The sequence below is a fragment of the Hydra vulgaris genome, chromosome 05 (assembly GCF_038396675.1).
Source record: "Hydra vulgaris chromosome 05, alternate assembly HydraT2T_AEP".
Classification (NCBI taxonomy): domain Eukaryota; kingdom Metazoa; phylum Cnidaria; class Hydrozoa; order Anthoathecata; family Hydridae; genus Hydra; species Hydra vulgaris.
Window position 1 is genome coordinate 28,475,001 of NC_088924.1, and position 12,500 is coordinate 28,487,500.

The 12,500-nt window shown below is 26.5% G+C and overlaps 1 protein-coding gene across 3 annotated transcripts in view; it reads right to left on the reverse strand.

The window, feature by feature from the left end:
- Positions 1 to 12,500, reverse strand: part of LOC136071939 (uncharacterized) — a 200,667-nt gene that overhangs the window by 149,474 nt on the left and 38,693 nt on the right. For all 3 annotated transcript variants that reach the window (XM_065797810.1, XM_065797812.1, XM_065797811.1), the window contains 2 exons: positions 8,900 to 9,016; positions 8,655 to 8,774 (listed from right to left, as the gene is read on the reverse strand). In XM_065797810.1, coding sequence (XP_065653882.1) covers positions 8,655 to 8,774; positions 8,900 to 9,016 — 237 coding nt within the window. The remainder of the gene's footprint in view (positions 1 to 8,654; positions 8,775 to 8,899; positions 9,017 to 12,500) is intronic.

The window sequence follows — 12,500 nt, forward strand, 5'->3', positions numbered from 1 at the left end:
AAACCACAAAAATGTAACTTAGTAAACTGGAATGATTTTTACTTTTTAAATAAATATAAAGACATTCAGAATGCTTTTAATTTTTTTACATTGACAAACAAATAGGTAGAACATACAAGGAATGCTGCTACATCAATTTACAAATAGGCTAAATATGTGAGTAGTGCTGTTACATTGACTGACAATTAGGTAGGACGTGCGAGGAGTGCTGCTACATTGACTGAAAATTTATATATATATATATATATATATGTATGTATATATTATTATATCTCTATATATATATTATTATATATATATATATATATATATATATATATATATATATTTATATCAGTCTTCTTAGATTAGCTAGCGTTTTTGACATCAAGTCTTTTGGCACTCGCCCACACACCCGCAAAGTCTTTGGCAAGCACATAAAAAAGCGCTTGCCAAAAAAATAAAAGTGTTTTGTTTTAAATTGCAACAACTTTTTTTTTTATTTGTTTAACTTTTATGAAGAATGGCTTTTTTTTAATCAGTTTTTTTTTAATTATCTTATCTAGTATTTATTCAAAGCAATCTTTTCACTATTTTAATTTTAATTTAAATAGCAGGAAAAAAAAAGAATTTTTTAAATCATGCAGACTAACTGACCATCCTGACCAGTGCTCTCTTGTGCACTAGCATTAAATTTTAAACAGAGAAGACTGATGTATGTATACATACATTCAAAAGCTTGAAGTGTTTTATATAACTTTGTTTAAAGTTTATATAACGTAGCAAGAGTTATTGTTATATATTATTTTGTGATATTTTATGATTTGACTTTTTAATTTAAAATTGATACTGCTTTCATAAACTATTTTATAAAGTACTTCAAAAATCCCAAGAAGTTCCAATAAAAAAATAAAAACTCAAGTACATTAGTGATAGTATGGAAGAAGCTATTATGTTAGTATAGTAGAAGTTACTATGCTAAAATGTGAGAAAAAGATTATAATGCTGCTAAAGAATGTTCTATACTAATACTTAATTGAGATTAAGAATTTAAAAAAATAATTTTGATGAAATGTGAAGGTCAAAAAGAGTGTTGTGTGACAACAACGAAGCATTAAAGAAACATAATAAACTGCAATTATGTAAATGTAAAATACTTATACTCTAGAAAGGTAAAAAATTTAACACAAGAAAATATTATTAATGATCATAACATTGTACAAAGTGAACCTTGATGAGATTGGTCTCTCCACATATCCACATAACAAAGAAAGTATTTAAACATCAAAAAAGCAAAGATGCACACAAACTGACTGCTTCTTTTGGTGAAACTAGACTCTGCACTGCTATATGTGGCTGTTTTTGGGGCAACAACAAGTAGATAGATGCAAGTAGGGATTGTAATCCGGAAAAGTGGGATCTCGCAATCCTGTGGGTTCATGTGTTATTTCAGTGCATACAAGATCTTGCATTAATTAATGCGGGATCTTGCATGCACTGTAATTTATGCAATTTATGTAAAATTTATGATACTTAAATTTAAACATGCAAAAGGAGGCAAAGCACGTTAATCTTGAATTGATTCAAATCCATTGGTTGCGGAACGCAGAAAATTACATTCAGTTAGTGGTGGGAAGGGTAATTAATTAATTAAACGATTAAGCTAAATTAGTTAGCAATTACTAAGATTTTGATAAAAAGGGATCAAGTTGTGAAAATCTTTTAAAACTCTCTCTTGTTAAAAATGATAAATATTTATAAAAATATATCCAACATGAACAAGTCAAAAAGTTAAAGTTGATTCTTAATCAACAACCACGCGAAACAGTCTGCTTGATATGGCAGAACAATTTCATAAACTAAAGCTATATATCAAAAAAGCTCTAACTGACAATGCATTAGAATTTTTCACAAGTAAAGAATGGTCTCAAATCTAGGGATGTCCCAAAAAGGACTCCAGATTTGAAAGTCACAAAATGATAACTTCTTCCTAGTTTTTGGTATTCAGTAGCTCTAAAAATATAAAAATCTTATGGAGAATAAAATTCTTTTTGAGAATAAAATTAGGATTTTTAGGTTAGGGAAACAATCAATTTGAACCCAGAGTCCTTAGGTATAATGGCGGCAAGGACTCCGGGACTCCAGACTTAAGAGCAATAAGTTCCAAGCTATTAACTCTCATGAATTTTTCTTTTATAGCAGATCATAAATTAACTAACACATTTGGAGCTTCTGGACACCAGAGATCAGAAAAAAATAAGATATAAAGGAGTTATTTTGGGACTCTGTGACCCTGTTCAAATCAATGATTTAATTTTTTGCCTAGTACCACCGACACTGGGTCTAAAAGTATTATGCAGAGAAGAATCGAATTCTATTCACTGCGGAAACAACTTTTTGATTTATTTTAGATAAATTAGATTAGAAATATTCAGTTTTGAGCATTGATTTCTTTAATGATGCACTGCGTAAGAGATTTACACAACGTTGTAATAATAATTTAGCTGGTCTACCAATTTACCTACAAAATCCTTAAAAATACATCAAGAAATTATTAAAAATAAAATAATTAGAATTAAAAAAATGAAAAAATTTTTTAATGCCTAAGAAATCTGTTATTCGTCAAGAAATAAAAAAATTGTTGTCCAGTTTATACAATTGAAGAAAACAAAGATGAAAAATCTTTTGAGGTTTATCATCAACTTCATCCTACTATCGTTAAATGAAGAATTAGAAGATCAAATATAGAAAGAGTAGAAAGTTGGGCAGATCATGTATAGAAGATGCTAAGTTTTGACTATTTTGACTTTTTTGAATTATTGAAGAAGGAAATGTCTGTCTATAAAAGTAACGAAGAGGCAAGTTTCATAACATAAAATTACTTGATGACAATGTTACCAACAAGCGTTAAGAACAAGCCACCTTTTTCAGCTGCTGGTTATATATGCAGTCCTTAAAAGATAGTGTTTCTTGTAATGATGCTCTCATATTTGATATTTAAAACAATACAATATCTTTTTTGCATTTTTTGATTGTTTTTTTTTGTGTTTTTGTTTTTTTTGTTTAATAAATGTTTCGAATTATATTGATTTAAAAATAAATTAGTTTACCAAACCTTTATAAATATTGGAAAAACTATCAATCTTTGAGCTTGTTATTCTGAATTACTTAAAAGATAAGCACAATAGGCTTTTTGTCATTTATAATGTGTATAAGAAATTAAATTCTATCAATCGTCATTGTTGTTCATAAAGATACTGAAATGATTCAAAAGTATGTAAAAATATATACATTTTCATTTAGATTTGTGCAATACTTTAAGTCATTTGTTGCCCAAGATCAAAAACCAATACTCTTGATCTATGATGGTCATGGTAGCCTTTAAACAGGAGGAGGAAGTAAGTAAGAATTGTTTTTTTGATTAATTTGTTGTTAAAATTTGTTATAAAATGTTGTTTAATGTGTTAAACTGTTTAGTAAAATGTTTGACTACAATTTCATGTAGATAAAACACACAAAAAAATACAGTGATTTAATATTAATTATTAGCAATATGAAATTACACCATAACAACAGCAACAACTGCTGTCAAAATTTACATTTAACCACTTGATGCAAATTTAAAAAAACTGGATCCAACTTTTTAAAGAAACATCTAGCTTTGAATTGCGGGGTAAAGCATAAATGGGAATGATGTTTATAAGACAGGATAAACTAGGTATTGGTGCTGAGCCTCTTCAAAATGCCTGTAATAATAAACGCGGTTCTGAGGAGAAGTTTATTACCACCACTACGTAAATTATGATTACACAAAAGCAATAATGTATTTTTTTTATCTTATACCTCCTATTTTATATTTATTCATTCTAAATATTGATATATCTATGCATATGTATATTTGTTTCAAGTAAGTTAAACTTTTGTTTTTAATGAAGATTAATGGTTAGTATGACAAAATAAAATTTCACTCTGAGCATGTCACGTAAAGTTTTGTGTTTTATATTTCCTTTAGACCTTGCGTTTTGGTCATAATTTTTCAATCTGAGTTTATCATTTCTATTACATGCGGGGTGTCTAAATTATCATTATTATTTTTTACTATTAATTTGTTTTGTTCTGAACATCTGTTCAATATATATTTTTAATTTTTTTTTCCTTTTTTTCTTACTAATTTTTTCCTTATTTCACTTGGGCTTGACAGCTCAGTCTAGTCCTTTGGATGCATATTTTTGCATTTTTTTAAATTTAGTGATTATTATTAATTATCAACAATATAAAATTACACCATAACAACAGCAACAGCTGTCAAAATTTAAATTTAACTACTTGATACTGGATCCGACTTTTTTAAAAAACATCTTTTTTTTAAAAACATCTAATTAGTTTAACTCTTAAACGTATTGAACAAACTTTAAAAAGCGCAACATTGTTGGAATGAAATGAATTTGAAGCTAGTTTCAAACAAAGTTTGAAACTAGCTTCAAATTCAATATATATTAGCAATAAATATATTTTCTCTCCTTTATCTAACCCCTAACCTACTTCCTAAATGTTATAATAAAATTCACCTTACCAAGGCTCTAGGGAACCACTTTAGTCAAGAAAGCTACTTTTTCTATTAAATGAAATATTGTTTCAACATAACAAACCACCTCCATAGCCTCCAAAAATTTTACTTTTTTTGTGGCCTGGGTTTAATTTATGGCTTAAGACTAATTATATCATGTTGCCAGGCTACCGCAGTTATGATAAATGGCAATAATGCACAAAGTTTTTTTAAAAATTTAAATAACCTTGAGATAAATCTGATGCGCAAAATCTTAGTAAATACAAAAGTAAGTTTGCTATTTTCAGTTATTATTTCTATAAAAAAGTTTTCTATTATAAAAAAAAAGGATTTGGGATGAAAGTAAAAGAGTTTTTTGTCTGAATCAAATTTTGACTTTAATGATTCAAAAGCATTAATTTTATCTGAATAATAACTTTAAATAACAGTTAAACAAGTTTCTACTTGTTCAAATGTAAACTCTATCTACTCCATCAAAAGTAATCATTTAAAAAAAAGTCCATATACTTGTTTGTCACCTTAATTATTTCCTCGAATATCATACAACTGACCATGAAATTTAAAGACTATTTAATAAAGAAAATGTTATGCTCAGCTGCTAGTTTTCATTTTAAAAACATTTTAAAACGTGTTTTTTAAACCTAATAATGAGGGTTAAAGGGGGTCACTGAGCAAACTATAAATTTAGCTGATTTCTTCAAACCAGCTAAATTTAGCTGATTTCTTCAAATCAGCTAATATTTGGCATGTAGCCCTATAAATTGATATTTAAAATTCTGATACAAAACACACAGTTTAGCTTTGCAATTTCTCCAATATTTTTATTATTTAATATATTTCCAAACAAATACATTATAAACAGCAGCAGCAAATTCAGCACAAAAAAAAAAGAATTTTATATAAAAAAGTTTAACTCAGTAATAAAGTTTTAAAAAGTTTTAACATGCTGTTACTTTTCACTTAAAGTCTGATGATAGTCACATTTTATTAAACTAATTTAAGATCACGTTTTAAATTTAAAACGTGATCTTAAATTAGTTTAATAAAATGTGACTATCATTAGACTTTAATTGAAAATGACTTTTTTTTTTTTTCTTTGTTCTTTTTCAAACCATAATTGTGCATTTGATTAGTTGAGTTTAGTTTTTTAGTTATAAAAAACTAAACCTAACTAAAAAATTGCATACAAATACTAGAAGTTATTCTCTAGAGCTGTTGTCATCCAATCCTGGTATACTATTGAACCTCTTGAAAACTGTGGAAAATTTGAGATTATTGTTAGAACCCACTCACTTAGACTACCACATGGATACTCATATTACATACTTTTTATACCACAATGCTTGAAAGCAAACACTAATGGCAAAGGGCGCATGAGAGCTGCAAGAAATAAACTTGTCAGTTAATTTCTTGCAGCTCTCATATGCTCTTGAAAATTCAGTAGCCAATTAATCTGGTAACAATCTGCTACTGATTTACATAAAATGCAACTTTAATGAATGTGTTTTCAATTCACAATGACAAGGAAAACCATTTATGGAAAAAAACCATAATTCAACTAAAGTAATAGCATCTAAATTATTTTGCCACATTTTTTTTTTAAATACCCCAGAGGTGTTATATTTCTAAAACTCTAAAACCACTGTGCCTATCTTTGTCTTTAATCGATCAAGACTCCAGTGCTAATGTTGTGGATGAACTCTAGAAATTCTAGTGATCACAATATTGTCATTGCTTTTCCCCTGAAAATAGATTAGAGATACAGTTGCTGTCATGCAACAACTTAACATGTCCTTGCAAACCTTGACTTTGACCTACTTGTTTCATTCTCAGCCTACCAGAATGTTACAACATATGCAAAAATTAAACATCAGCCTAGTGGATGGTCTTGGAAAGCACAACACAGTTGGCCGAATTTTAGTCATATGGTATATAAAATTACTTTGATCTTTTTTTCTTTTACCAAAATGTCCAAACAATCACTTTGTATAAAGATGTATTTACTTTTATTATAAATTTTAATTTAATAACTGCTAATATTGAAAACTATTTAACAAACTTTATAAAAAGTTAAAAATACAGATTTACAAATTTTTAATTTCAAATTACTTAATTTTTTAAAATAATAAATTAGAACATGGAACTGATTAACAAACTCCTTTATCAATATATGTACTGGTGTCAAAAATATCACAGTGAACAAACATAGTATGCAGCAATCCCTCATTTGGTAGTTCTAATAAATCTAATAAATGTATTCGTATCAATCTATCTAATATTTTAATTTTTTAATTTATTATATCAGGAAAATATTTAATCTTTTAACACATTAATCTTTCAACACATTCTTTTAACACATTATTTTTGGTTTTTACTTGCTTATGTTATGTAGCATCAAGTGACCAGATTATGACTTATAGTTCCAGAAAATATGAGAATCTTTTCTAGAACTGGTATCTATTAATATATGTATTGGTTCAAAAATACCAGAGTAAACAAACGTAATGCATAGCAATCCCATGTCATTACCTCTCATTTGGTGGGATAAGTGAGCAGCTTTGAGTTCCATTCCCACTACATACATTTGCACTCAGAATTTTCTATTTTAATATCTACAGAAACTAGTTTATTTTGTCATATAAGTCTGTAAATTTCACCAATTTTTATATATAATTGTTTAAAAAAAAAATTATCAAGCAAACAGTACAATTTGTATTAAATTAAATAAAAAAAACAAAATAACATCTATTTTCGTTTGGATAAAAAAAATCTTCTTCAAGCAAACAACATTAAGTTAAAACTCACGACTTTAAAATGTTAAAGAAACCCAAAAAGAGAATTTAGGGGGAAGTTTAAATAATTTAGAGTTTAAATAATTTTCTATTAACTAGTTGAAGCACATAGGTTCCCTTTTCAGTAAAGCTAAACCGTTAAATAGTTTAAATATATAAACTAATTGTAAATACATATAGAATTTTAAAAGTATAATGTTTACTGCAGCTATGCTTAAAAATTTTACACTTTTTTTTCTAATATAAAAATTTTTATTATACATGGAACCATATATGATTTTTGTGGTTTTAAAAGATACTATCATCATCTACAATACTATATATAATATTAAAATAGTACAATAGAGCATTACAAATATGTATTATTATATGGTTTTAAATATGGTAAAAATTGATAAACATTCTTTTAGGTTCTGTTGGGCCCACTGTGGGCCCAACAGAACCTAAATGAATATTTATCAATTTTAAAACCACAACAGGTTTAAGCTGTCCTAAGAAAAAGATTGCAAGCGCAGTTTTGCAATTTTTACTTTTTGGTAGCTGTCAGGTTTGACCTCAATGCAGGAGTGTTTGTATGGTCACTACATGGAGAAGTTAGTTGCGATACTTCCAGAAGAGTAGAGTTGATTTAAATCTCAAAACTCTTTATTTTGATTTGTGTATTACACAAATCAAAATGAAGAGGTTTGAGATTTAATGAATGAATTGTGTCTACTACCACATAAACTATTTTAGTTTCATAAATTGCAATATTTATTCACTAAGTCCAGTGGTGCTATCAAATCCTCATTTTTAATAAATTTTCAATTTTGTCATACTGTTTATGTGAAGTACCCAGTCTTCTGAAACAGTAAACAAGCAGGTAAGGGGTACATATGTACATTCCACTTCCTCCATACCTATTTAGGTCAGCCGATGTTTGTAACTACGCTGCGACTACAACCATATCAGTCAATTTATGTACACATTGATTATTGTGTGAAACTTTAAAAAATATAATAAATATAGTTATAATTAAACAACAATAATAGTGAAAACAATTTTCAAATACATTAAAACACAAAAATCAAAAACGTTTTTTAAAATATAAAAAAACGTTAAAATTCAAAAATTTGCATCCTCAAAGAGAGTCGTACCCTCAACCCTTGTCAGTTGCGCCTCAAAATGAGAGTGGAATTGTCCTTTTCAAAACATTAAAAACGAAAAAAAGAACTTTTTATGTTTGGATGTCTTTTTTCTCTGCTCGTTATTAGAAATGCATTATTTTCAATTGTGACATTAACTTTAAAAACATATCTTAAAAGATATATACAAACCTTCACACAGATAACTAATAGAGTTGTATATAAACCCAACTGGACAAACACATTGCAATGATCCATACTTATTACTGCATGTAAAATTTCCTTGGCACAATTTTGAACACTCATCATCACCTTCAAACATAAATTAGTATTTATATCAATAAAGTAGATTAAAGAAGAAGATTAAGATTAATAAAGAAAATAGAATATAAAAAGTATCAAATTTTTTTAAAAATTTAAATAGAAAATACTCTCACATTGGAGACTAGTATAATTGTAAGAATATCCAACAGGGCAAACACACTGGAATGATCCATTTAAGTTATTGCATGTAAGACCATTACCTTTACACAAGTAGGTACACTCATCCACATCTACATAAAAATAATACTGTTAAACTAAAACAAATATCAATCAACTTATTTTTATTGTTAGGCATAAATTGTTTTTCTTTGTTTTATTTATTAAGAACTTTATAAAGAAATTTAATTTATATAAAATTACTAATATTATAATACGATATAATATAACAGAAAAAAAAGAAACTATTAAAAAAGAAATTATTTAATAATAACTTCTATATATACATATATATAAATTTTATATTAAATTTTACAAAAACATATATATATATATATATATATATATATATATATATATATATATATATATATATATATATATATATATATATATATATATATATATATATATATATATATATTAGGGTGGTGCTAAAAACAACTTTTTTTGAAAATGTCTGCTGACACCCCCTAAGTGTGTTCTATATAATAAAATAATACTGGATTTGGAAAATTTTTGAATAAAACATTTTTTTAGGGGTGCCACAAAAATAATATTATCAAATAAAAAGTTTTTAAAAAGTCTTGTTGGGTCTCAAAAGGAGCAAAATTATATAAAAACTTCAAAAATAATCATTTCGTAAAAAAATTATTATTTTAGATTTTAGTAAACAGAAAATGATTGATTTTTAGTCTTTCATTGTACAAGAAATGATATATCTTGTGCAACGGTCGCATCATTGTTAACTTCAACTATTACTTTGCTATCATCTGCATATAACATTACTTGATTTACAAGTTAACTAGGAAGATCATTAATGTATAGAAAAAATAAAATTGGACCAAGCACAGATCCTTGTGGCACACTGTTTACTATATTTGCCCATGATGGTACTCCTTCCCCTAGAACAACCCTTTACTTTCTGTCAGTTAAAAAAACTTTATCCACTTCAATAACATAGATGTAACACCATATGCCTTAAGTTTTAGAACTAGTCTTCAGTGTGACACTTTATTGAAGGTTTTTTTAAAATCCGTTTTAAGGGTATTAAGTTATTTACCATTTGCAACACCTATTGTTACTGTGTCCATATATTCCTGCAGATTAGTTGTACAACTTTTACTTTTAGTAATACCATGCTGATGAAAAAATAATAAATTATCTATATCCAAATAAATTTTTTTTTTAGCTATATATTTTTCACAGTATATTTTAGCTTTTTCAGCCCTTCTATTAAATCACTTTTTACTCTATTACATTGCGATTTTTCTTAGTTGTCAGTCCATTTTGAAAATTTATTAATAGACCAGAGTTTATTTTTTCATAAAATCATTTATTATATCTATGTTGAGAAATTTTTTTTTTTGTTTTTATGGTAATTTTTTACAAAAGGAATAAATTTATTACAAGCTGTAAGCTAATGGTAATTAAAAACTTTACAAGAATTGTTTATATTTTTGTTTGAGAACATGATATTCCAATTTATTGAATATATATAGTTAGATATCATTATAATTTTCAAACTTGTAATTTTTTCTTTTAAATATTAGTTTTTCTTTCATATTTTACTTATAATGTATTGTTAAATTATTAAGTGATGTCCTAGATTTATATTACCTAAAGGGGCACTATGTTAAATCCATTTGACACAATTCGCATTATTTACTATTATCAAGTCAAGTAAGTTTGATTTTTGATAAGTGGCTTTGTGAAATGTTGGATTTAATATAATGGTATAAAAAATAATCATCAAGATATTTTAAGAATTTTTAAGCTTGATTACCAATAGGTAATGTTTCATTTGAGAACCATTTAATTGTGCTTTAACTATAAGATCTGTGAAAACCTTTTTTTCAATTAGTTTATTAGCATTTTTAATAATATTTATAATTGTATCATAAGTAATTTCATTTGAATTTGGTATCCTGTAAATATACCAACTAATATTTTTTCAATTCCAAATTTTAGACAAAACCAAATATGTTCAGTATTTGTACAAGTTATAGTTAGCAAAGTTATTTCATATGAATTTAATTGATTTTTTACATAAGTAACAACACCTCCACCTTTTTTTTCTATTTTCACAGTCACATCAATATAATACATAACTTTCTATAGATGAATCGGAAAGGTCATTAAACCAAGTCTCAGTAATAATGATTAAATCTAGAGAATATGCCTTGATAGTGTCACACAATTTGTCTGTTTTATTATTTAAGGACGTGGCATTAGTATAAAAACAGTTTAATTAAGATTTAGTGTCTGGTTCAACTATTTCTTGTGGTTTATGTATAACTTTGCTCATAAATGCTAGACTTTTTTCTAAACTTTTAACAGACTCATGTAACAAAGAGTCAATTAAAAAAAAAAGTAATTCAGTAATGAATCGAATTTTATATTGAATTAAATTTATATTTTTCTTACAGAGCAATAGTTTGAAGACACCATGAAAAGTTTTATAATTGGTTCATTGCACCACAGTTACAAGTTGGAGGAGGTTAAGTCGGGACCTGAAATTAAACCACATATGATGGACCATGACTATGCACTTTGTATCAGGCCTTGTTTTGACATTTCTTGTTTAAAATATTTAAAAATAATATCATATTAGGTATTTAATAAGTTAATGAAAATATCATCTTATAATCATTGTTAAATTTACAAAACTATAATAAACATATTATTTCTATATATTCTATTAAATTGTTTATATTTCAGCAAAACTTGAATATTCTTTTCAACATTTTAAAAGTGTTTTTAATATGCAAATAATCATTACTTCACTTTTAAAGTAATTGCAAATGCATTTATTTAAAGTAAAATTTTGCATGCTTTTGTGAACGCATGCAAAAACCATGCTAAAACATAATTACTATCTTTGATAGCGTACTTCGTTATTTTACTTAATAGTAACACTATTGAAAGAAACAATCATGTTTTAGCAGGGTTTTTTTAAAGTCTATAAAATGTGTTTTAAATTTTTGTAACAAATTGTTTTTTTATCATAAATATGTGTTTTTTATAATAAATAAAAAACTATCAATCTTATAATTATTTGGAAAAAAAAAATGCTGAAGTAATGCATGTGCTTTTAAAAATTTTAAGCAAACGCCAACGTATGCATATGCAAAAATATAGAAACGTGACGCTCATGTTTTATGTTTGACACTCATGTTTCTGTCTTTTTTTTTAACAAAAGTTTGCACCTTTTTAGAATTGTTGCGCCATGTCAAGCATATGTTTGTCACGTTAATATTACAAAAATATATACATAACAAGTGTCATCTATTGCAGGATGAAAAAATTCTTTAGACAAGTGTTGTTTTTACTGCTTATAAAAAATGTATTATATTTTCTTATTGTAATAAAATGCAGTCATTTTAATAATTATTAAAAATAATGATTAAAATGACTGCACTTTTTATTTTAATTACAATGATAACTATACTTTTGAGAGAAAAAATATAACTTTTGCAAGAGTCATAAATTGCTCCCGTAAATCGTTTTAGGGGAGGGTGGGCAAGAGCGAGAGCAAAAGCTCTTGCTTCTCGCAGC